Source organism: Acipenser ruthenus, chromosome 51 (genome assembly GCF_902713425.1).
Source record: "Acipenser ruthenus chromosome 51, fAciRut3.2 maternal haplotype, whole genome shotgun sequence".
NCBI lineage: Eukaryota > Metazoa > Chordata > Actinopteri > Acipenseriformes > Acipenseridae > Acipenser > Acipenser ruthenus.
In genome coordinates, this window is record NC_081239.1 from 48,459 (window position 1) to 72,406 (window position 23,948).

General features: G+C 44.4%; 1 protein-coding gene across 2 annotated transcripts; it reads left to right on the forward strand.

The window, feature by feature from the left end:
• The first annotated feature begins 551 nt into the window (after nucleotides 1-551).
• On the forward strand, nucleotides 552-23,428 carry LOC117967847 (phosphofurin acidic cluster sorting protein 1-like). Of its 2 annotated transcripts, none has more exons than XM_059015907.1 (24): nucleotides 552-1,021; nucleotides 5,211-5,298; nucleotides 6,189-6,278; nucleotides 6,663-6,788; nucleotides 6,971-7,115; nucleotides 7,697-7,791; nucleotides 7,930-8,016; nucleotides 8,585-8,644; nucleotides 8,931-9,091; nucleotides 9,687-9,780; nucleotides 10,557-10,637; nucleotides 13,245-13,360; nucleotides 13,792-13,924; nucleotides 14,998-15,102; nucleotides 16,379-16,485; nucleotides 17,224-17,378; nucleotides 17,950-18,060; nucleotides 18,255-18,357; nucleotides 19,101-19,143; nucleotides 19,346-19,388; nucleotides 20,190-20,334; nucleotides 21,008-21,246; nucleotides 21,475-21,594; nucleotides 21,719-23,428. In XM_059015907.1, the coding sequence occupies exons 1-24, from the start codon at nucleotides 867-869 to the stop codon at nucleotides 21,835-21,837; spliced, it is 2,721 nt and encodes a 906-aa protein (XP_058871890.1). In that variant the 5' UTR covers nucleotides 552-866; the 3' UTR covers nucleotides 21,838-23,428. The 2 variants fall into 2 exon arrangements, with proteins under 2 accessions (XP_058871890.1, XP_058871891.1); XM_059015908.1 differs by having other exon boundaries at nucleotides 554-1,021; nucleotides 7,700-7,791.
• The last annotated feature ends 520 nt before the right edge of the window (nucleotides 23,429-23,948 follow it).

Consider the following 23,948-nt stretch of genomic DNA (forward strand, 5'->3'; position numbering starts at 1 on the left):
TGTAACTATCACTGACACTGTTATCTGCTGTATTATTGAATCGTATTTTGTCACACTTGTACTTGCTTGAACCAAAGTCATTGTATTTATCTTGCTCTTAATTGTATTAATACTTGTACTGTGATTCTTGAAATGTATTTGCTTACGATTGTAAGTCGCCCTGGATAAGGGCGTCTGCTAAGAAATTAATAATAATAATAATAATAATAATAATAATAATAATAATAATAATAATAATAATAATAATAATGTAGATTTGCATGAGTTTTAGGTCATGAGAGAAATACGTTGAGTAAATAAATAAATTGCTGTACCAAACGAGCTTGTGTGTGTGTTTAATTATTCACCTGCATTTTGTGTTATTTATAAAGAAAAACACTACATTTACACGTCACAGTTCGCCCACAATTTCACATACAACGGAAATTACTTAGATTTTCTCTCTTTTCCCAACCTTAAAACAACAACACAGTTTAGGATTAGTACCGCTTTAATTGAAATATAGATATATTTTCGTGATTTTATTTCTTAGAGACTCAAGGCTGAAGTGTATATACCTTTAATGCAGGGGGCGTCGCTAAATTCACAGTCAGGGTGGAGGAAGATAACATTTCCGTTTCCTGCCTTGGCAAATATTTACAGACTACTAGAGGGAAAAAATAATAATAATAAAAATAAAAATGAGGTGAGAGTGGAAGACTGTAACGGAAAGAGAGAATACTTGCAAAGAGGAAAAAGAGAGAGAGAACGAACAGAAGGATTTAGACGGGTCTGATAAAAAAAAAGGGGACCGCAAACAATTTCTTTAGTTAGTATATTTACATCAAACGAGGCAGAAGGGAGACAATAAATTAAATTTTAAAAAAATGTCTGAAAGAGGAGGGCTGCAGCGGACCGGAGGGGCTCCGTCCCCGCATCTCCAGCCTTTCAAATCGGTCGCTATCGCCTCCAACCGCCCGGTCCACATGAACCTGTACGCGACGTGGGAGGTGGACAGGTCGTCTCCCAGCTGTGTGCCCAGGTGAGCTGACAAGATAAATTAAAATTAAAATAGAAATTTTAAAAAAAAAAATAATATTCGTTTTTTTTTTTCTGCTGCTGGAAGACTGTCTGTATCGTCATTGTATCGCATGCCTGTCTCTCTATACGGTTAACAAATGTCTTCCAATGTAGTTTAGTTTTTTGTTTTTTTAAAAAAAATGATTAAGTAAATGTGGTGGACATTTTAAATATAAACTAACTACCCCACAAACGTGTTTACAGTTTACATTCGACTCGTAAAAAAAAATGTTTTTCATTCGTCTGTGGTAGAGTGTGCGTAGCAACCAAAAATATCTCGCTTTTTAATTTTTATTTTTGTGTGTGTGTGTTTGCCTGTTCTTGTGCCTCTGTGTGTGTGTGTTTTATTTTTTAGACGTTACCGGTCGTATTTTTTTTAAAAAAATAAGAAATACGACTTCATTGTATTATACTTTTTAGAATCTGGCAGTATTTTTGAAAACCAACGGTTTTGTGGCGTCGACGTTCTATTCGAAAACCGTTTAAAATTTTTAAAAATAAACCCGCACGTATTTTCCTTTTAGCTTTGTGTTCATGAATAATTCCTCGCTGTCGGTCTGCTGTTTTGAGTTTTGCGTTTATTTATTTGAGTTATCGTCAAGGAAGCAGAACATTTTCCGCCAGTCCACTTTGCTGGTGCCCCTACATATATTGCCAGTGGCTTGTCCTAAACTGGATTCGAACCCAAGTCTCCCAGAAGTGAACTGGTCGGAGTACAGGGTTTTTTTGAGGGGGAGGGGGTCTGTCCCAGTTTCTCTGCTCTGTAGGAGAGAATTTACCCCGTGTTTTGTATCTGCTTTGCCTTGATTAATGACCAAGTGTCTGCACGACATTTTCAGGCCAGACCTGGATTATTTTAGTATCATTTGTACATGAAATACGGAAGGATGCAATTTCTAATTTTGTCAGCAAATTCCCCACCCGGCCTGGCTATTAGAAAAAAATAAAAAACTAGCTGGTAGCAGTAAAACCTGGACTGGATCACACTGCTGTGCAATGGGAGTCTGATTCCCAGCCCTGGTTTCGCTAGGAGTTTAATAATCAGACACACCTGAGCTTGTTAGCTAGACACACTGGGGGCTGATCAAGCTGGTAGCAGTGAAACCTGGACTGGATCACACTGCTGTGCAACAGGAGTCTGATTCCCAGCCCTGCAGAATGTGAAACAGATTTAGGAGCTGGAGTTTGACGTGTTTAGTTCGCTAGCTTGTTTTACAGCATGTCTGTGTTTACAGTAATCTTAGTGGGGAATTCAGACATGTGACGCCTTGCCAGACTCTCTGTCCCTCCCTCCCTCTCTCCCTCCCTCCCTCTCTCCCTCTCTCTCTCCCTCTGTCCTCCCTCTTTCTCCTTCTCCCCCTCCTCCACTCTCTCTCCTCTCTCATCTTCTCCCCTTCCCCTCTGCCCCTCTCGCTCTCTCCCCTCTCCCTCCTTCTCCCCCTCCCCCTCTCTCTCCTTCCCTTCTCCCCCTCTCCTCTCCTCCCTCTCCCTCACCGCTTCTCTTCTGTCTCTACCTCCGTTTCTCTTCCTTCTCTATCCATCTCTCTCTCCCATCTCTCCCACACACATGTGTAAGCCTGTGTCCTCCAGCCTGCAGATCATGTATAAACTCGACTCGTTCGTGACTCTGTGCTGCAGGGGGTGGTTTTGTTTTTTTACCAGCTTTATGATTTCTCTGTATGACTGGAGATTGCTTTGCAATGATCCTCCCTCCGGCTCCCGCAGTGCTTGCTGAGACAGGACTGATCTCTCTCCCCCCCTCCTCTCTGTCCCAGCGTGGGATGCTGGCTGACGCATGGAAGATGCATAGATAAGATCCTTGTAAGCTGCAAGTGAAATCTAGGATAGCCTATCAAGTTTCAGGAATTTTTTAGGGAAGCATTGTAAAGCACAGAGAGGTCTGGTAAAGCATAGGGAAGCATTGTAAAGCACAGAGAGGTCTGGTAAAGCATAGGGAAGCATTGTAAAGCACAGAGAGGTCTGGTAAAGCATAGGCAAGCATTGTAAAGCACAGAGAGGTCTGGTAAAGCATAGGGAAGCATTGTAAAGCACAGAGAGGTCTGGTAAAGCATAGGGAAGCATTGTAAAGCACAGAGAGGTCTGGTAAAGCATAGGGAAGCATTGTAAAGCACAGAGAGGTCTGGTAAAGCATAGGGGAGCATTGTAAAGCACAGAGAGGTCTGGTAAAGCATAGGGAAGCATTGTAAAGCACAGAGAGGTCTGGTAGAGCATAGGGAAGCATTGTAAAGCACAGAGAGGTCTGGTAAAGCATAGGGAAGCATTGTAAAGCACAGAGAGGTCTGGTAAAGCATAGGGGAGCATTGTAAAGCACAGAGAGGTCTGGTAAAGCATAGGGGAGCATTGTAAAGCACAGAGAGGTATGGTAAAGCATAGGGAAGCATTGTAAAGCGCAGAGAGGTCTGGTAAAGCATAAGGAAGCATTGTAAAGCACAGAGAGGTGTGGTAAAGCATAGGGAAGCATTGTAAAGCACAGAGAGGTCTGGTAAAGCATAGGGAAGCATTGTAAAGCACAGAGAGGTGTGGTAAGTGTGGTGGAAATCGATTACAAGGCTGTTGCATTCCCTTGATATTAAGAGGAGTGTGATATTAACCAGCGTGATATTATCAGGCACTTGTTTCCGTCGACTCATTACGTTGCGGGCGGGGGGTGATGTTAAGCGGGTCGGACTGTGTGTGTTATTCCGACAGGCCTGGGTGCTGTTCTGCCTCGCCCCTGTGGAGCTGAGAGCTGGGGTTGAAGCCCATGAGAGAGACCCTCTCCCGTCTGTCTCCTCTCGCTGCCACGATCCAGACTCATTCCTCTGTTTCCATTATCCCAAGTCCCGCTGTGCTCAGAATACTAATGCCACTGGCAGCGGTAGCTGAGAATCTCAAGGGCTTTCTCTCCCCCTCTCTGTGTCTGTTTCTCTCTCTCTGTCGGCTTTCTAAATATAAAAAACAACGATTTGAAGCTACGAGCTTCGTGATGGGAGAGGTGACATGGCTTCCCATCTGTGGGCTGAATCCTTTATCCTCCTGTTTGCAAATCCGCTGTTTTTAAAATAAAATAAATATTGGCTCTAAAGACATACAGACATCTTTTCGCTTTCTGTATGTGATTTGAATGCACACAATTGCCTGGCAGAAATGACTATGATCCAGGCATGGGAATCAGACTCCCGTTGCACAGCAGTGTGATCCAGTCCTGGTTTCGCTGGGAGTTTAATAATCAGACACACCTGAGCTTGTTACCTAGACACACTGGGGGCTGATCAAGCTGGTAGCAGTAAAACGTGGAATGGATCACACTGCTGTGCAATAGGAGTCTGATTCCCATCCCTGTAACTGTAACATTGCTGTATAGCTCATTCCAGGTTTTACTGCTACCAGCTTGATCAGCCCCCAGTGTGTCTAGCTAACATAGCAACGTGAAGTCTTGCTTCATTGTATATCCCGATGTGTCCCTATGTTGATGCAGCAGCCCTGAGAGGGTTAACCGCCTAACTCTCCCTCCCCTTTGTCCTTTGAATCTTCTGCCTGGAGAAAGGCTCTTTTGAAGCAGGGAGCCAGCGCTGTCCTCACCCTGCCTGCTAATGCTGTAAGGGGCTGATAAGTCAATGAGAGAGAGAGAGAGAGAGACGCCAGCAGCCCTGGTCTGATTGTGTGCTGTGAAGCTGACCCCTTTATCCAGTGCTCTGCCTTGCAATAAGAATTGGGTGATTTTCATTTCTACGAAGTGCACAAGAAGAGGCAGCACAGCCCCTTGTGGTGAACTGAAGACGCTGAAAAAGTCTCGTCCAAACGTTTGCCGCTGAATGACGTTTCTGAATGAGTGTTTCTAACAAACTTGCTTCAGTTTCGTACTGTGCAGGGTACTGTTGCAGAGATGTGAATCAGACTCCTGTTGCACAGCCGTGTGATCCATTCCAGGTTTTACTGCTACCAGCTTGATCAGCCCCCCAGTGTGTCTAGCTAACAAGCTCAGGTGTGTCTGATTATTAAACTCCCAGTGAAACCAGGAATGGATCACACTGCTGTGCAACGGGAGTCTTATTTCCATCCCTGGGGTGCTATTCCATATGGACACTCAGTGTCCCCTCTCCCCCTCTCCCCTGCCCCCTCTCCCCCGCTCCCCTCTCCTCTCTCCCCAGGCTGTTCAGTCTCACTTTGAAGAAGCTTGTCATTCTGAAGGAGCTGGATAAGGACCTCAATTCTGTCGTGATCGCAGTCAAACTGCAGGTACAGTAACAACTTTTTACACTTTATAACTTTTTTTTTTTTAAATGTCTGTTTCAAAGCTCTTTTCAAAATGCCTGCTCTGGTGCACTGGGGTTTGAGATCTGTGCCCTAAACCAGCGCTTCCTAACCCCCAGTCCTGAGATAGGATTTACTCATCTCTCTCTATCTGGGTGAACAGGTAGTGGGGGCAGTGAGAGTCTCTAATGCTTCAGTGTTTGATACTCCTTGAAGCATGCAGCAACGCACAGAGCTTGGGGTCGCCTCTTCACTGTCACTTGATGTTGATGCTAAATATTCTTCACTCACGTCTTCACTGACATCCGATTCAGTCTAAGAATTGCATGTATTTTAATCAGAATCTGATTTCAGTATTATTACTAACACTATTTTCTCGCTGAGCGATTTTTCTCCGGTTTACAAAACACCGTTGATGTATTTGTGACCTGGTTTATTCTGTGTAATTCCGTCAATATCTGACAGAGGGCGCAAGAGACCAGTAAAAAGTGTTACAGAAACCTGGTGTTACAATATCATGTGATCAGGGGTTTTGTAGGCTCGGTAATTCAAGTTTAAAGTTTAAAACTGATTAAGCGAATGATCAGTTCAGGGTTTCGTACCCCATCGTGTATCGTTCTTGCCATGTTACCTGTTTGACAGTGCGGGCACTAATCCTGACGCTAGCAGTGCACTAGAGCAGACATTGTGAAGAGAGACTTCAGTGTCAGCCCGGTTCCTTGCTGTTGAATCTGTGAAGAGGCAGGAGCTGGAAGTTCGCGTTAAGGACAGCTCAGATTCTGGATTTCCTGCCTGTGTCTCTGACTGGCTAGTCTTTGGTATACAGTCGCGCCCCCCCTTGCTTGCTGGGCTTTGTAACCCTGTTTTATTTTTAGGGTTCGAAAAGGATCCTTCGCTCCAACGAGATCCTCCTCTCTGTGGCCGGCCTCACGGAGACAGACCTGCAGCTTACCTTCTCCTTGCAGGTAGGGTGCGATGGAGAGCCTGCATTCTGATAAAGCGACTCTGTTTTCTCTGTATTGAGCTTCATAGCCGGTGTGAGATTTCACTTCTCTGATCACATCCTGTCTAACCTGACCGTCCTCAAAACGGGACGCAGCAGTTTTGTAGCCAAAACGAAGGATTTAAACCATTTTCTGTGAAGCAGTATTGATTTTCAGAATGCATCGCATTACATAAATACAGCTTGCGTTGGGATTTTATTTATTTTTTCAATGGAGAATGTGTTTGGTTAATGTGACCCGAGGCTACAGGAAGTTCTCAGTTTCCCTGCCTTGTTCTGACAGGCGGGGGTTTCACATTGTTAGTTTTAAACGCTTGCTTGTTTGCTCTTGTTTTCGTTCCTCCAGTACCCCCATTTCCTGAAGCGCGACGCCAACAAGCTGCAGATCATGCTTCAACGAAGGAAGAGGTACAAGAACCGAACCATCCTGGGCTACAAGACCCTGGCTGTGGGGCTCATCAACATGGCAGAGGTGCGGTGAGAGACTGACCAGACTGCATGAGAGGACAGGACAGGGCAGGGCAGTACAATACAATACAATACAACACAGCACAGGACAGGAGGGGGGAGCAGAACCTTCAGGGCACAGGGACTCCAAACCCTCTGGAGTTTTCAAACCTTCTGGAGTTTCCAAACCTTCGTTGTTTTTTGTAGGTGATGCAGCACCCCAGCGAGGGAGCCCAGGTCCTTGGTCTCCATAGCAACGTGAAGGACGCAGCCGTCCCAGTGGCCGAAATCCGCATCTACTCCCTGTCCAGCCAACCGATCGACCACGAGGGCCCCAAAGTCAAGATGTCAGGTCAGGGGGGAGGGGAGGGGAGGGGAGCGGAACAAAACAAAAAAAAATTCAAGTTATTATTGCCATTAACCTGCCAGCCTCTGTGTTTTAAAGGGATTGTAGATTGCAATATCAATTCTTCAGTCTTCTCTATTTCACACTTTTGTTCGCTATGTAGAGTAGGCGTCGCGTGTGGAGTTTTGAAAGAAACACCCATGTTTTCACGTTAACCCCTTAAGTGTCGTTGTCCTCATTTGAGGGGGACAGGCTACTCTGTCGTTTTTTTGGAGGCATTTGTAACTGTTGTTTTTAATTTTCTCTTTAACTGTATTGTCATGGTAACTGACTCCTCTCCATTTTTTATACCTTTTAAAAGCACTAGCAACAATATCGCTACCTCCCTTAAAATCATTGTTCTCCCGCTGCACAGCAGTGTGATCCAGTCCTGGTTTCACTAGGAGTTTAATAATCAGGCACACCTGAGCTTGTTAGCTAGACACACTGGGGGCTGATCAAGCTGGTAGCAGTAAAACCTGGAATGGATCGCACCGCTATACAACGGGAGTCTTATTTCCCACCCCTGCCTCTCTCCCTGTCTCCAGCAGATCGCTCTCCGGACATCGATAACTATTCTGAGGAGGAGGAGGAGAGCTACTCTTCAGAGCAGGAGGGGAGCGATGACCCCTTGCACGGACAGGTCAGAGAGCCTTTCTTAAGCACGTCTGTCGAGAACCGTCTGCATGCAGCGCGGCTGCGGCCAAACGCTTCTGCATGACCGCTGTTTGCAGCTGCATCATTTTTTAAATCTTTTTTTTTTCATCCCCTCGTTTTTCAGGATCTGTTCGACGAGGACGACGAGGTTCGGAAAGTGAAGAAATCTCGCAGGAAGCTCACCTCTACCGCCTCCAGCACCCGCGTCAACGTAAGAGATCGTCCTTGAAGCATATCTCCCTCGACCCCCGCGTTCTGTTAAGATAACCTTAGAGGCAGCCCAAGATCAGACGACTAGGATTTAAGAATCGATGCGTCGTTTAAAAAAAAACAAACAAAAAAAAAAAAACTATATGAACATAATTTCGATCTTGCGTCGTGTAATCAAAGAAAACTACAAAACGATCTCGCAAAAAAAAAAAAAAAAAGTCTACCGGAAGCCATGATAGTAGTCCAGTAGTATTTCATGTTAGATTTGGAAATGTTGTTGCAAACACACCTAGACTCTAGATGCAACATACTATTTTAAAAACAGTTACAGAATAGCTGCCTGATATCTGGAAGCATTTCCTCTGAAATAGCCCCCCGAAAATATACATCAAGGTTCAGTGTATTTATATGCTACAGCTGCAGCTCTAGGATCCAGATTAAAAATGTTGCGCCCTGTTTTTAATTTGCTTTGAAGAGGCAAGTCAGCGTTTTTTTTTAGGCTTCCATTTGTCAGCGACTGGAATTTTCTAATCTTGTCTGTTTCTTGGTTTTTGTTTTTTGAATTGCAGCAGCCCAACATCAAGCAGAAGTTTGTCGCCCTGCTGAAAAGATTCAAGGTGTCGGATGAAGTAAGTCGCTGCAGCCGGGCCTCTCTTTTAAATCCAGGGGCTGTGTGCTGGTAATCAAAGGGAGCTGGTCAGACTTCACTGGGTCTTCGCAGCTGGAGCTGACCGGTTTGTCTGTTTCACGCAGCGTGGTTTCAGGTCCGTATCTCCGGATCGTGTCGTCCAGGTTTGCTGGGACTTGGTAAAGCGTTGATTAGGTGGTGTTGACGGAAGGCTCCTGTGCTTGCGTGTGCTGTGCTGAGTCCCGCGCTCTGACCGCTGCTCCCCCCCTCCCCGCCCCCTCTCCCAGGTGGGGTTCGGACTGGAGCACGTGTCCCGGGAGCAGATCCAGGAGGTGGAGGAGGATCTGGACGAGCTGTACGACAGTCTGGAGATGTACAACCCCAGCGACAGCGGTCCGGAGATGGAGGAGACAGAGAGCCTCCTCAGCACGCCCAAACCCAAACTCAAGTAGGTCAAGTAACTCTCTCTCTCTCTGTGTCTCTCTCTCTCTCTGTGTCTGTGTCTCTCTCTGTGTATGTGTGTGTCTCTCTCTCTCTCTCTCTCTCTCTCTCTCTCTCAAGAATACATTGCTTCAGTGGTCTGTCATGTACAGATAGACAGATCTACTTACTGAAAAACTTGACAAAAAATGTGACATTTCGTAATCTAACATGAAACACTACTGTATGACTATTATGGCTTCCGGTAGACTTTTTTTTTTTTTTGCGAGATCATTTTGTAGTTTTCTTTGATTACATGATGTTAAATAAAAGATCAAAATCAAGTGTGTGTGTATATAGTTGCGGTGTGTGTGTGATATGCTCTGTGTGTGTGTATATAGTTGCGGTGTGTGTGATATGCTCTGTGTGTAGTTGCGGTGTGTGTGATATGCTCTGTGTGTATATAGTTGCGGTGTGTGTGATATGCTCTGTGTAGTTGCAGTGTGTATGTATTTAGTTGCAGTGTGTGTGTGATATGCAGTGTGTGTATAGTTGCAGTGTGTGTGTGATATGCAGTGTGCAGTGCTTGCTTGACCAGCCCTGGTTTGTTTCTTGCTTTCCAGGCCGTTCTTTGAAGGCATGTCCCAGTCCAGCTCGCAGACCGAGATCGGGAGCCTGAACAGCAAGGGGAGCCTCGGCAAGGACACCACCAGCCCGGTGAGTACGGAGAGACACTGTGAAGAGAAGGGTATCCTTCAAAACAAACAGCTGAGTGCAGAGAGACACTGTGAAGAGAAGGGTATCCTTCAAAACAAACAGCTGAGCGCAGAGACACTGTGAAGAGAAGGGTATCCTTCAAAACAAACAGCTGAGTGCAGAGAGACACTGTGAAGAGAAGCCTATCCTTCAAAACAAACACCTTTCCCCACAGTAAAAGCACAGCAAAGTGTGATACAGCACAGGGAAAGCATAGGGAAGCATTGTAAAGCACAGAGAGGTCTGGTAAAGCATAGGGAAGCATTGTAAAGCACAGAGAGGTGTGGTAAAGCATAGGGAAGCATTGTAAAGCACAGAGAGGTCTGGTAAAGCACAGGGAAGCATTGTAAAGCACAGAGAGGTCTGGTAAAGCCTAGGGAAGCATTGTAAAACACAGAGAGGTCTGGTAAAGCATAGAGAAGCATTGTAAAGCACAGAGGTATGGTAAAGCATATTAAAAAACAAACCATGGTAAACTAACCCTTCTAAGAGTTCCTTATAGTAAAAGCACAGCAAAGTGTAATAAAGCACAGTGAAAGCGTGGTAAAGCATATTAATAAACATGGCAAACCAGGGTAAAGTGTGGTAAATGTATAACATAACCATGGGAAAAGTGCAAAAATACCATGGGTTAACCTTAATAAGGGAAACTGCTTACTCACTTAATAACAATAATAATAATAACCCACATAGTGCGAATGTTGCTGATTCGTCTTGTGGTCTGTATTTCCTTGCAGGGAGACCCTGCCTCCTCTGAGAAGGTAAAGCATTCCTGGAGCTGGAACCTGGATGAGCCGATCCCCGAGACAGACCCCCTGGTAATACACACGCCAGGGCTGGAAACAATTTCATATTTAAACACAGTGTCGCTTACAGCAAGTGCAAATAATAACACTACTAGAATCCAATATGAACTAGGATGCTGTGTATAATAATAACACTACTAGAATCCAATATGAACTAGGATGCTGTGTATAATAATAACACTACTAGAATCCAATATGAACTAGGATGCTATGTATAATAATAACACTACTAGAATCCAATATGAACTAGGATGCTATGTATAATAATAACACTACTAGAATCCAATATGAACTAGGATGCTATGTATAATAATAACACTACTAGAATCCAATATGAACTAGGATGCTGTGTATAATAATAACACTACTAGAATCCAATATGAACTAGGATGCTATGTATAATAATAACACTACTAGAATCCAATATGAACTAGGATGCTCTGTATAATAATAACACTACTAGAATCCAATATGAACTAGGATGCTCTGTATAATAATAACACTACTAGAATCCAATATGAACTAGGATGCTATGTATAATAATAACACTACTAGAATCCAATATGAACTAGGATGCTATGTATAATAATAACACTACTAGAATCCAATATGAACTAGGATGCTGTGTATAATAATAACACTACTAGAATCCAATATGAACTAGGATGCTCTGTATAATAATAACACTACTAGAATCCAATATGAACTAGGATGCTATGTATAATAATAACACTACTAGAATCCAATATGAACTAGGATGCTGTGTATAATAATAACACTACTAGAATCCAATATGAACTAGGATGCTATGTATAATAATAACACTACTAGAATCCAATATGAACTAGGATGCTCTGTATAATAATAACACTACTAGAATCCAATATGAACTAGGATGCTGTGTATAATAATAACACTACTAGAATCCAATATGAACTAGGATGCTATGTATAATAATAACACTACTAGAATCCAATATGAACTAGGATGCTATGTATAATAATAACACTACTAGAATCCAATATGAACTAGGATGCTATGTATAATAATAACACTACTAGAATCCAATATGAACTAGGATGCTATGTATAATAATAACACTACTAGAATCCAATATGAACTAGGATGCTATGTATAATAATAACACTACTAGAATCCAATATGAACTAGGATGCTATGTATAATAATAACACTACTAGAATCCAATATGAACTAGGATGCTGTGTATAATAATAACACTACTAGAATCCAATATGAACTAGGATGCTGTGTATAATAATAACACTGCTAGAATCCAATATGAACTAGGATGCTATGTATAATAATAACACTGCTAGAATCCAATATGAACTAGGATGCTATGTATAATAATAACACTACTAGAATCCAATATGAACTAGGATGCTGTGTATAATAATAACACTACTAGAATCCAATATGAACTAGGATGCTATGTATAATAATAACACTACTAGAATCCAATATGAACTAGGATGCTATGTATAATAATAACACTACTAGAATCCAATATGAACTAGGATGCTATGTATAATAATAACACTACTAGAATCCAATATGAACTAGGATGCTGTGTATAATAATAACACTACTAGAATCCAATATGAACTAGGATGCTGTGTATAATAATAACACTACTAGAATCCAATATGAACTAGGATGCTATGTATAATAATAACACTACTAGAATCCAATATGAACTAGGATGCTCTGTATAATAATAACACTACTAGAATCCAATATGAACTAGGATGCTATGTATAATAATAACACTACTAGAATCCAATATGAACTAGGATGCTGTGTATAATAATAACACTACTAGAATCCAATATGAACTAGGATGCTCTGTATAATAATAACACTACTAGAATCCAATATGAACTAGGATGCTATGTATAATAATAACACTACTAGAATCCAATATGAACTAGGATGCTCTGTATAATAATAACACTACTAGAATCCAATATGAACTAGGATGCTGTGTATAATAATAACACTACTAGAATCCAATATGAACTAGGATGCTATGTATAATAATAACACTACTAGAATCCAATGTGAACGAGGATGCTGTGTATAATAACACTACTAGAATCCAATATGAACTAGGATGCTGTGTATAATAATAACACTACTAGAATCCAATATGAACTAGGATGCTGTGTATAATAATAACACTACTAGAATCCAATATGAACTAGGATGCTCTGTATAATAATAACACTACTAGAATCCAATATGAACTAGGATGCTATGTATAATAATAACACTACTAGAATCCAATATGAACTAGGATGCTCTGTATAATAATAACACTACTAGAATCCAATATGAACTAGGATGCTGTGTATAATAATAACACTACTAGAATCCAATATGAACTAGGATGCTATGTATAATAATAACACTACTAGAATACAATATGAACCAGGAGGCAACAGGTTAGGATCACAGCGAGTTGTATCTACAGCGACATGTTAGCAGTGCGATAGTGCAAGGATAGCGCATCAGCTGAGGATCCAGTGACGAGGCGTCAGAGCGCGAGGCACAGCGGATGTTGGTGTTAACTCTTTCATTGCCTGTGTTTGGTTTCAGGAGCCGAGCGATCCGGACCTTTTTGGGGAGCTGAGCACCTCCATCGTCGTGCCCGAAAAACTGAGAACGCCCCTGAAGAGCAGCAAGCCCGAGCCTCAGAGCTCCCCCTCCCCCAGGTACCCCCACGCCGTCCCGGGACGCCTCCATACACGCCCCTCCCTGCTGTGCACCGAAGTGTACAAGCGATTACTTAAAAGCATATCCCCCCCCCCCCAAAAAAAGGCTGTTTTTGAATTTAAACTTTAAAGTAATCCAATGTTTCAACCTGCCTGATGATGTCACCCGGGGATAGAGTTACACCAACGAGGAGCACAGCAGCAGAAAAGCTCTAGCAAAAACATATTTTTATTGGACCAACTAAAGTCTTTGCGTTTTCTCATCTCTAGTAAAGTGATCTGCACATTGAGTGGGGGGTGGGACTCCCGTTCCAGGTTTCACTGCTACCAGCTTGATCAGCCCCCAGTGTGTCTAGCTAACAAGCTCAGGTGTGTCTGATTATTAAACTCGCAGTCCGTCTCCCCTGTGCGCCCCTCTTTTTTTCCTGCAGGCTGGAAGGGGGCCACACCCCTCGGCAGAAGCGGGGCGTCCCTCTGAGAGAGAGGCAGCTGTCCAAGCCGCTGAGCGAGAGGACGAACAGCACTGACAGCGAGCGATCCCCGGACCTGGGTCACTCCACCCAGGTACACTAATGCCACGTTTCCACGGCAACGGCTGCCCATGGCAGCAAAACAGGCTGTGTTTTTTTTATATAGCTTTGTACTTTCTGTTTTGACTTCCGTTTTTATTTTATCTGATGCCGTTATCCCAGGCGACTCAGAACTAGGATGCTGTGTATAATAATAACACTACTAGAATCCAATATGAACTAGGATGCTGTGTATAATAATAACACTACTAGAATCCAATATGAACTAGGATGCTGTGTATAATAATAACACTACTAGAATCCAATATGAACTAGGATGCTGTGTATAATAATAACACTACTAGAATCCAATATGAACTAGGATGCTATGTATAATAATAACACTACTAGAATCCAATATGAACTAGGATGCTGTGTATAATAATAACACTACTAGAATCCAATATGAACTAGGATGCTATGTATAATAATAACACTACTAGAATACAATATGAACTAGGATGCTATGTATAATAATAACACTACTAGAATACAATATGAACTAGGATGTGACAAGTTAGGATCACAGCTAGGCAATGACATTGTAGAGTATTGGCTGAGGATCCAGTAACGCGATGCAGACAAACTGACTACCATGCAGCCAGGAGTTGTTCAAGCTGTCTGTTTTATGGCTGTGATGAAATATGCAGAGCTTGATATAGTGGTATAAAAACGAAGCAACGTCAGTCTAAAGAAAAGCCTTTATTAATCTATTTCTGTGTGCTGTATTGTTGTTTTATGTTAGGTTTAGTTTTGGTGATGTGTGTTTTTTTCTTTCTAAAAAAATAGTGCTATTGCAGGGGTTGAAATCAGACTCCTATTGCACAGCAGTGTGATCCAGTCCAGGTTTTACTGCTACCAGCTTGATCAGCCCCCAGTGTGTCTAGCTAACAAGCACAGGTGTGTCTGATTTATTAAACTCCTAGTAAAACCAGGACTGGATCACACTGCTGTGCAGCGGGAGTCTCATTCCCATCCCTGAAATTAGTAAAAGCTTTGGTCGTCTGGCGTGGTTTCATTTGCAGTAACGTGCCTGTGTGTTCGGTGTGGTTTTGTCTCTTCCTCCAGGTCCCTCGCAAAGTGGTTTACGACCAGCTGAACCAAATCCTAGTGTCAGACGCAGCGCTGCCAGAGAATATCATTCTGGTAAACACCACAGAGTGGCAGGGACAGGTAACTGCATCTCTCTCTCTCCACATATTCTATATATCATGTTCTCTCCCTGCATTGCAACTGCAGTTTAATACTGCTAGACTAGACTGGAATTAGATTTTAACTGCAGTTGGACTGGAATTACATTGCAGGGATGGAACGCCTATCGCACAGCAGTGTGATCCATTCCAGGTTTTACTGCTACTAGCTTGATCAGCCCCCCAGTGTGTCTAGCTAACAAGCTCAGGTGTGTCTTATTATTAAACTCCTTGTGAAACCAGGAATGGATCACACTGCTGTGCAACGGGAGTCTTATTTCCATCCCTGATTTAGTGCCTATCTGTGTCTGTGAACCAGACAGAAGTATGTCTCCGGATTCCACAGTGATCCTCGCATCGGGAGGCAAAATTTGCATGGAACGTGTCCTTACTGGCACCTGCATGGCTTGTCCTCTAGGGGGCGGTAGCTCACATCCTCTGCGGCGCTCCTGGGTGTAAAGAGGCCATTTAAGCTACTTACAAAGATTAGGAGGGGGGTGAACTGTGCTTCACCAACATCTGCTGCTGCAGAGTCACTTCCAATAGGAGCTCGTTTGTTTTACGTCTCATCCGAAGGACGGAGCACAAAGAGGTCAAGTGACTTGCTCAGGGTCTCTGACAGAGAGTCGGTGGCTGAGCCGGGATTTGAAGCCCCCTTTCCTTACCCGCTGGAGCCCCGATGTCTTTGCCTCTCTCTCTCACAGCCCTGTTGTTTTGCAGTACCTGTCTTTGCCTCTCTCTCTCGCAGCCCTGTTGTTTTTGCAGTACCTGTCTTTGCCTCTCTCTCTCTCACAGCCCTGTTGTTTTTGCAGTACCTGTCTTTGTCTCTCTCTCTCGCAGCCCTGTTGTTTTGCAGTACCTGTCTTTGCCTCTCTCTCTCGCAGCCCTGTTGTTTTTGCAGTACCTGTCTTTGCCTCTCTCTCTCGCAGCCCTGTTGTTTTTGCAGTACCTGTCTTTGCCTCTCTCTCTCGCAGCCCTGTTGTTTTTGCAGTACCTGTCTTTGCCTCTCGCTCTCACAGCCCTGTTGTTTTTGCAGTACCTGTCTTTGCCTCTCGCTCTCACAGCCCTGTTGTTTTGCAGTACCTGTCTTTGCCTCTCTCTCTCGCAGCCCTGTTGTTTTTGCAGTACCTGTCTTTGCCTCTCTCTCTCACAGCCCTGTTGTTTTTGCAGTACCTGTCTTTGCCTCTCGCTCTCACAGCCCTGTTGTTTTTGCAGTACCTGTCTTTGCCTCTCTCTCTCACAGCCCTGTTGTTTTGCAGTACGTGGCGGAGCTGCTGCAGTGTCGGAGGATGTCCGTTGTTTGCACGTCCACCAGCGTGGAGATTCAGACCGTGCTCAGTGCAGTGCTCTCCCGGATTCAGAAATTGTGAGTGAAACTCCCAGCCCGAACATTTAGCAGCACCCAGAACTGTAGGATTGAGAACTAATTAAAAAATAAAAAAATAAAAACTACGAACATTTAGATCTAATTCTGTGTTCGAATAGATTTATACACTACTGTATGCATTTGTACGCATTGAACACAATTTAGATATTTTATTTAACATCGCATGATCAAAAAGAAACTACAAAATGAGATCGCAGAAAAACAGTCTACCAGGATAGTACAGTAGCATTTCGTGTTAAGTATATAGAAAACTTCAACGCGCTGGTGTGTAATTTCAATATGTTAACCTTATTCAACAGGTTTCGTTCGACTTGAATATAAATGAGTTCGTTCTACAGGGTGATGCAAACCACAGCTGTACACACAGCGACTGAAGGGAGCACGTTATATATTATAACTGCAGTGTTTACTATGTACTGCAATAGACTCGATATTGTAATAGTTATTAACTGCAGTGTTTCTGGGTGGCAGGCTAATGAAGAAAGCGTGTGTGTGTGTGTGGGTCTGATTTGTGTGTGTGTGTGATCTGATTATGAGTTTGTGTGTGTTTGGGGCTGATTATGTGTTTGTGTGTGTGAAATGATTGTGTGTTTGTGTGTGCGTGTTTGGGTCTGATTTGTGTGTGTGTGTGTGTGTGTGTGCGTGCATGTTTGGGTCTGATTTTGTGTGTTAGTGTTGTTCCTCTATATAACCCCCCCTCTCCCTCCCCCCCCCTAGCTGTAACTGTAACTCGTCGATGCCGCGGCCGGTGAAGGTGGCAGCGATCGGCACGCAGAGTTATCTGGGCTCCATCCTTCGCTTCTTCGTCACCCAACTCGCCAACAAGACCTCGGACTGGCTCAACCACATGAGGTTCCTGCTGATCCCGCTGGGTAAGAGAGAGGCCAGCCTCTTAACCCCTTACCTGCCCTGACTGATCCCGCTGGGTAAGAGAGAGGCCAGCCTCTTAACCCCTTACCTGCCGTGACTGATCCCGCTGGGTAAGAGAGAGGCCAGCCTCTTAACCCCTTACCTGCCCTGACTGATCCCGCTGGGTAAGAGAGAGGCCAGCCTCTTAACCCCTTACCTGCCGTGACTGATCCCGCTGGTAAGAGAGAGGCCAGCCTCTTAACCCCTTACCTGCCGTGACTGATCCCGCTGGGTAAGAGAGAGGCCAGCCTCTTAACCCCTTACCTGCCCTGACTGATCCCGCTGGGTAAGAGAGAGGCCAGCCTCTTAACCCCTTACCTGCCGTGACTGATCCCACTGGGTAAGAGAGAGGCCAGCCTCTTAACCCCTTACCTGCCGTGGCTGATCCGGCTGGGTAAAAATAAATACGGCAAATATTTGCCTTCTGATCAGTTTTGAATGTGACAACAGTGTTTGTTTTTCTGCTGTAAATAAAAATGTTTTAAAATATCCAGCCCTCGATATCGGCTGATCTGGTCTCCTTTTCTCCGGCAGGATCTCACCCGGTAGCGAAGTACCTGGGCTCGGTAGACAGCCGATACAACGCAGCTTTCCTTGACCAGTCCTGGAGGGACCTGTTCAGCCGGGCAGAACCTCCCTCGACAGGTACAGAACCGCTTTTCTTTAACCACTGGACCCATCTACTAATGGGGAAAACTCCGACAATAAGTCTAATACATTAACGCGCTCTTCTGAAATAAGTCGCTTCTCCAGAGTTTTGCTGTAGCCTGGTTTGCTAACGGCACTATGCTGCTCTCTAGCTAAACTAACAGTTTTATTTGGTGCTGGTTTTGTTCCAGACCCCTTTGATGTCGTGGGTCGGATCTCGCAGTACATTGCTGGAGCCAGCATAACTCACCAGCTGCCCATAGCAGAAGCCATGCTGACCTGCAAACACAGAATGTGAGTCTCGAACCTGGGGATGCAAGACACTGCCCCCCCCACCCCCCTCCCTCCTCCGGGAGCTGAGTTTGACACCCCTGGTCTAAAAGGGCATTATACAGGGGTAATGACAAGGCTCACCCTCCTATTCCTTTCAGTGCGAAGTGATGGGGCGCTCTCTCTGGGTGCTGTTCCCTTTAAACCTACAGCGACGCAGCTTGAAATAAGACTCCCCTTCCCCTGAGGATCCAGTAACGGGATGCAGACAAACTGACTACCATGCAGCCAGGAGTTGTTCAAGCCGTCTGTTTTATGGCTGTGATCAAATATGCAGAGCTTGATTATAGCTGTATAAAAACGAAGTGACATTAGCCTAAAGAAAAGCCTTTATTAATCCATTTCTGTACTCTATATTGTTGTTTTATGTTAGGTTTAGTTTTGGTGCAATTGCAGGGATGGGAATCAGACTCCTATTGCACAGCAATGTGATCCATTCCAGGTTTCACTGCTACCAGCTTGATCAGCCCCCAGTGTGTCTAGCTAACAAGCTTAGGGTGTGTCTGATTATTAAACTCCCAGTGAAACCAGGACTGGATCACACTGCTGTGCAACGGGAGTCTGATTCCCAGCCCTCCTGCTTTACGCAGATTTCTTTATTTCTCAGATGATCTTGAAGAGCGGCTCTGGGCTGGGCTGGGCTGGGCTGGGCTGGGCTGGGCTGCTGGAATTGGAAATGACATCTTTGTTGTGTTTTCCCCCCTCAGGCATGACGAAGACTCCTATCAGAAGTTCATCCCGTTCATTGGGGTGAGTGGCGGGCTGTGTTTCCATCTTACAGTTCCAGCATTGATTTCTGTTGTTATCAGTGATTTTATCAAGAACGTGTAATTTTTAAAGACTGGAACAACCTGAAACTCAACCAGATTGATTCATTCTATTTCCACAGTGCAAGCATGCACACATTTAAACTCCTGTTACCTGCTTCAATATTCCTCTGTGTGTCTCGTAGGTTGTCAAGGTGGGTCTGATTGAGTCGTGTCCAGCCAGCTCCGGTAAGATTTCACACACACACAGCAGCGTGCGGGTTTATTAGAAAGCCCCGTTGTGCTTCTGTAGGTTTTGATTTGTTCAGCGTATGAAATCAAAAGAGAGTGCAAAGAAGAGCGACCAGAATTATCCCGGGTTTAAAAGGCATGTCGTATGCAGACAGGCATATCTATTCAGTCTTGAACAAAGAAGACTATGCAGTGATCTGATTCAAACATACAAAATCCTAAAAGGTATTGACAACCCAGGGGACCTGAAAAAAGAAACAAGGACCAGGGGTCACAAATGGAGATTAGATAAAGGGGCATTCAGAACAGAAAATAGGAGGCACATTTTTTTACACAGAGAATTGTGAGGGTCTGGAACCAACTCCCCAGTAATGTTGTTGAAGCTGACACCCTGGGATCCTTCAAGAAGCTGCTTGATGAGATTCTGGGATCAATAAGCTACTAACAACCAAACGAGCAAGATGGGCCGAAAAGGGCCTCCTCTCTTTTGGAAACTTTCTTATGTTCTTAAACCGCTGGAACTGGAAATCTGGGAAAAACTGTCAGGCAAATAACTAGTGACTGTCTAATTACTGACTTCAATAGACAACACATGCAGTTTAAAGTCTATAGCACTGATTTACTGAGCGGAAATTGAGATTCTCACACCCAGAGGTGTTTTCATGCAGGCGGGTCTATAAAGGATATCAATGAGGTGTTCTAGTAGATCCGCACACTGCTGTATAGAATGAATTTATCTTTTTGATTTGAAACTAGATATGAAGTCTTTCTTGATCTGAGCGCTCTCTCTCCTCACAGGAGACGGTGATGAGGGCGTGGCTTTGAGCCTGGCTGTCCCCTCCACGTCCCCGCCCCCTCACGGAGCTGCCGTCGGATTGGCTAAGGAGACCGCTGCGACCCCGCCCTCTTCGCCTTCTATGACCAGCGGGCTGGCAGTGATGGGGTGAGCCTCATTTTTTTTTTTTTTCTTAACCGCAAAAGTCACGTCTGAATGTGACGCATCAAATGACATAAATACAGCTGGTGTTTTGATTTTAAATGGGTCAAAACTGTAAAAAGCATGGCTATTTGTTTGCTGTGGATCTGAAATATAGTAGTCGGTACTGAGGAGAGAGAGAGAGAGAGAGAGAGAGAGAGAGAGTGTGGTACAGTGGTTAAAGAAAGGGGCTTGATACCAGGAGTATATTCAGCAACGGACTCACTGTGTGTGTGTGTGTGTGTGACCCTGAGCAAGTCACTTCACCCCCTTGTGCTCCGTCTTTCAGGTGAGACGTAGTTGTAAGTGACTCTGCAGCTGATGCATAGTTCACACACCCTAGTCTCTGTAAGCCTTGGATAAAGGCGTCTGTTAAATAAACACATTTTATATTTTATATAAGTTCTCATCAGCTTGATACATTCCACTGGAAGTACTTATCTGATACGTTGATATGATTTCCATTTTTTTTTTTTAAAGCCGTTATCAATACAAATACTCAACACGTGAGACGCTCCTCAGAACTCTCTGCAGAGATCTGCTTCAGATTCATGCAGTTGATTTTTTTTTTTTTTCCTCCTCTCGCGCGGATTCGAGCCTGCTCTTGACGTGACTCACAGTAATAACCCTGTCCACGCAGGAGCCCCGCCGCGTCCCACGCCGCAGACACCATCGGCCTGCAGGTGGATTACTGGCTGGCCACCGGAGGCGAGAAGAAGAAAGAGGGAGAGAGGAGGGACACGGGTTCGAAAAACACCCTGAAAAGCAGCTTCCGCTCCGTGCAGGTCAGCCGGCTGCCAGGGGGCGCTGTGGGGGAGAGCCAGTCCGCCCTCAACACCATGGCCATGACCGTCGTCACCAAGGAGAAGAACAAGAAGGGTGAGCAAGCCTGGGAGAGAGACCCCTGCTGGCTCGGGGGTGTAATTACAGCTGGTGTCCCATCAGACTAATATATTATTATTACTGCTGCTAATAATAACAATAGTAACAATAATAATAATAATATCGCAAAGCAGAGGCTGTTCTTCTTGCTGCGGAGCGAGGAGCCTGCGGGCTGAGATCGCTCGGCTCTGATCGGTTTCATTTCATTGTGATTTTGTGTTCCAGTGCCTACGATCTTCCTGGGGAAGAAGCCCAAAGAGAAGGAGCTGGACTCAAGGAGCCAGGTGATCGAGGGCATCAGCCGGCTCATCTGCTCTGCCAAGCAGCAGCAAACCATCCTGAAGGGTAAGGAACCGAGCGATCGCTGTCCAAACGGTTTCTGCCCGTTACGTTTTCAGCCCCGCTGTTTGTTGCACGTCCCTTGTGGCTCGCAGGGTTAACGCTGTCTCTTCTGCTCTTTTGCTTCCAGTGTCGATAGACGGAGTGGAGTGGAGTGACGTCAAGTTTTTTCAACTCGCCGCTCAGTGGCCGACTCACGTCAAGTACTTGCCAGTCGGACTCTTTGGCTACAATAAACCTGCCGGCTAAGACACGCCCCTGACCCGCCTCTGCCTGACAGCCATTGGCCAGCTGCAGCACAAGCCACTCCCACTGAGAACCCACCAGGGGGTGGGGGTGGGAACTGAACCAGCCAATCACATGCTGGGTTTCTCTTCCAATCCCAGCTGTCTTCTTGTCTTTTTGTTTGTGTTTTGCTGTGAAACGCAGTTGTCGAGTGCGCCCGGAACCTGTTGTCACGGCGACGGCAGTACTTTAACATTTGATTGGATGAAAGGCACGCCGGTCACATTTTCAGCACTTCACTGATTGGTCAGCACGGAAACGACTGCACTTAAAATATTTTTTTTTTTTTTAAAAAAAAGACGTGCTGAAGAGATGTGGAGGTTTAAAGAATTTTTTTTTTCAACGTTGCTTATTTTTTTGTCAGTTTCGTGGCTCGTTCCTGTGCCTCAGGCGTTGTGCATGTACAGATATGTGTATAGGGGGTGTTTGTGTGCCATCAAACTGAACAATTTCGGTGTTGTGTGTTTTTTTTTTTTTGTTTGTTTTTTTTAAACCAAAGCAACAGGTAGGTATTTGAAAGACAAGATCCTACATCCAATAATAACCAATTTTAGATGTTTAAAACTGGATAAGTCATCAGTCGTGAATTATACAGCTCAACGAATGCGTCGTTCTGTAAACGGGACGGAGCTGTGTGCAGAAATCAGGGCGAGGGGTCCCTGGTGTGGATCGGGGGGCTGATTCCCCGTTCAGAGTGAATTCAGAAACAGCTGCTTGGGTTTGTGTGGGTCGCTGTTCTCCGCAGAGTCTTTAAGAAAAGCAGCGATCGTCACAAACCCAAGCAGCTGTTTCTGAATTCACTCTGAACGGGGAATCCGCCCTCCCCTGATCCACACAAATTTACAGTATAATCTTAGAGACTGTGGGGGTCAGATGAGGCTCCTGAACACCATTGAATCCGACCCCTTTCCTGTCGGATCAACAGAAACTTCCATAACCAGTGAGAGGACCCCTGTCCTTCTTTTAAAGGTCTGGTCTGTTACTTTTTCTCCTGTTCTAAGCCTCAGAGTGATTTCAGAACTGAGCACATCTGCCTGGCTAGGCTTAAAAATCTCAAGCCTGTGCGATCCGCTTGACCTAAGCTGATGAAGAGCCTTTTTATACGAGCAATCATCGAGGAGTCTTTGAAATGCTCCACTGGTGCAAAAAAACACCGTGACACTCCATTACCATAATCTAGTAATAATGCATCCATTAACTGTGTGCTGTCCTAACTGGACCGGTCTTAAGAAGTGTTTGCACCATGTAAGGTGTTGTGTGTGCGTGTGTGTGTGTGTGTGTGTGTGTGTGTGTGCGCGCGAGGGCTGTATCTCGCTAATTGTTAAGAAATGCAATTTTTTTAAAGTGTTATGAAGCACAATAACCACTAGAGGGACCCCTTCCTGACATTTGTGTCAAATGAAAAGCTTTTAAAAGTTTGCTGTTGATTTGTATGTGTGTAAAAAAACAAAGTGAATGTGTATTGTATTGGGTAAGATCATCATCTTCTACTTTCCTTTTTTTCTGTTTAATTCTGATGATCCTGAGCCCTGTATTGCTATTTTTTTTTTTTAAATGCGTTTTCTGATCCTGTCTTGAATGTTGTATTGCTGCTTCAGTATTGTCATAGTTACCTATTCTTCCTGTGGTTTTAAACGCCAGAGTGCCACCATAAAACCCGTCCCCACTGCAACACTGTGCTTCCAGTGAATGCACTGGAACACAAGGTATCTGTTGCAGTGGGGACAGGTATATGGTTACACTCTGGTGTACCAGCAGTATTGTGTTTTTTTTTTTTTTTTTTTTGTCAGTGATTAAGTGCCATTTTTGTGTTTTTTTTAAAACCGGTGCTTCAGCTGTCTTGCATATTGTAAAACACATTGTCAGAAATGGGTCAAGTCATCATTGCAGCGATAGATAGATATATAGATATATGTTTATTTTTAATGATACGAGGCATTCCACAACCCTCCCCCCCTCCCCCCCTCCCTCCCTCCCTCACTCCCTCAACATGCCCAAGACTCTCTTCCATTTTCCATTGGTGGGGTCTAGAAAAGGGGGGGTACTTTGTATTGGGATCAGTGTTGCAATAAAAA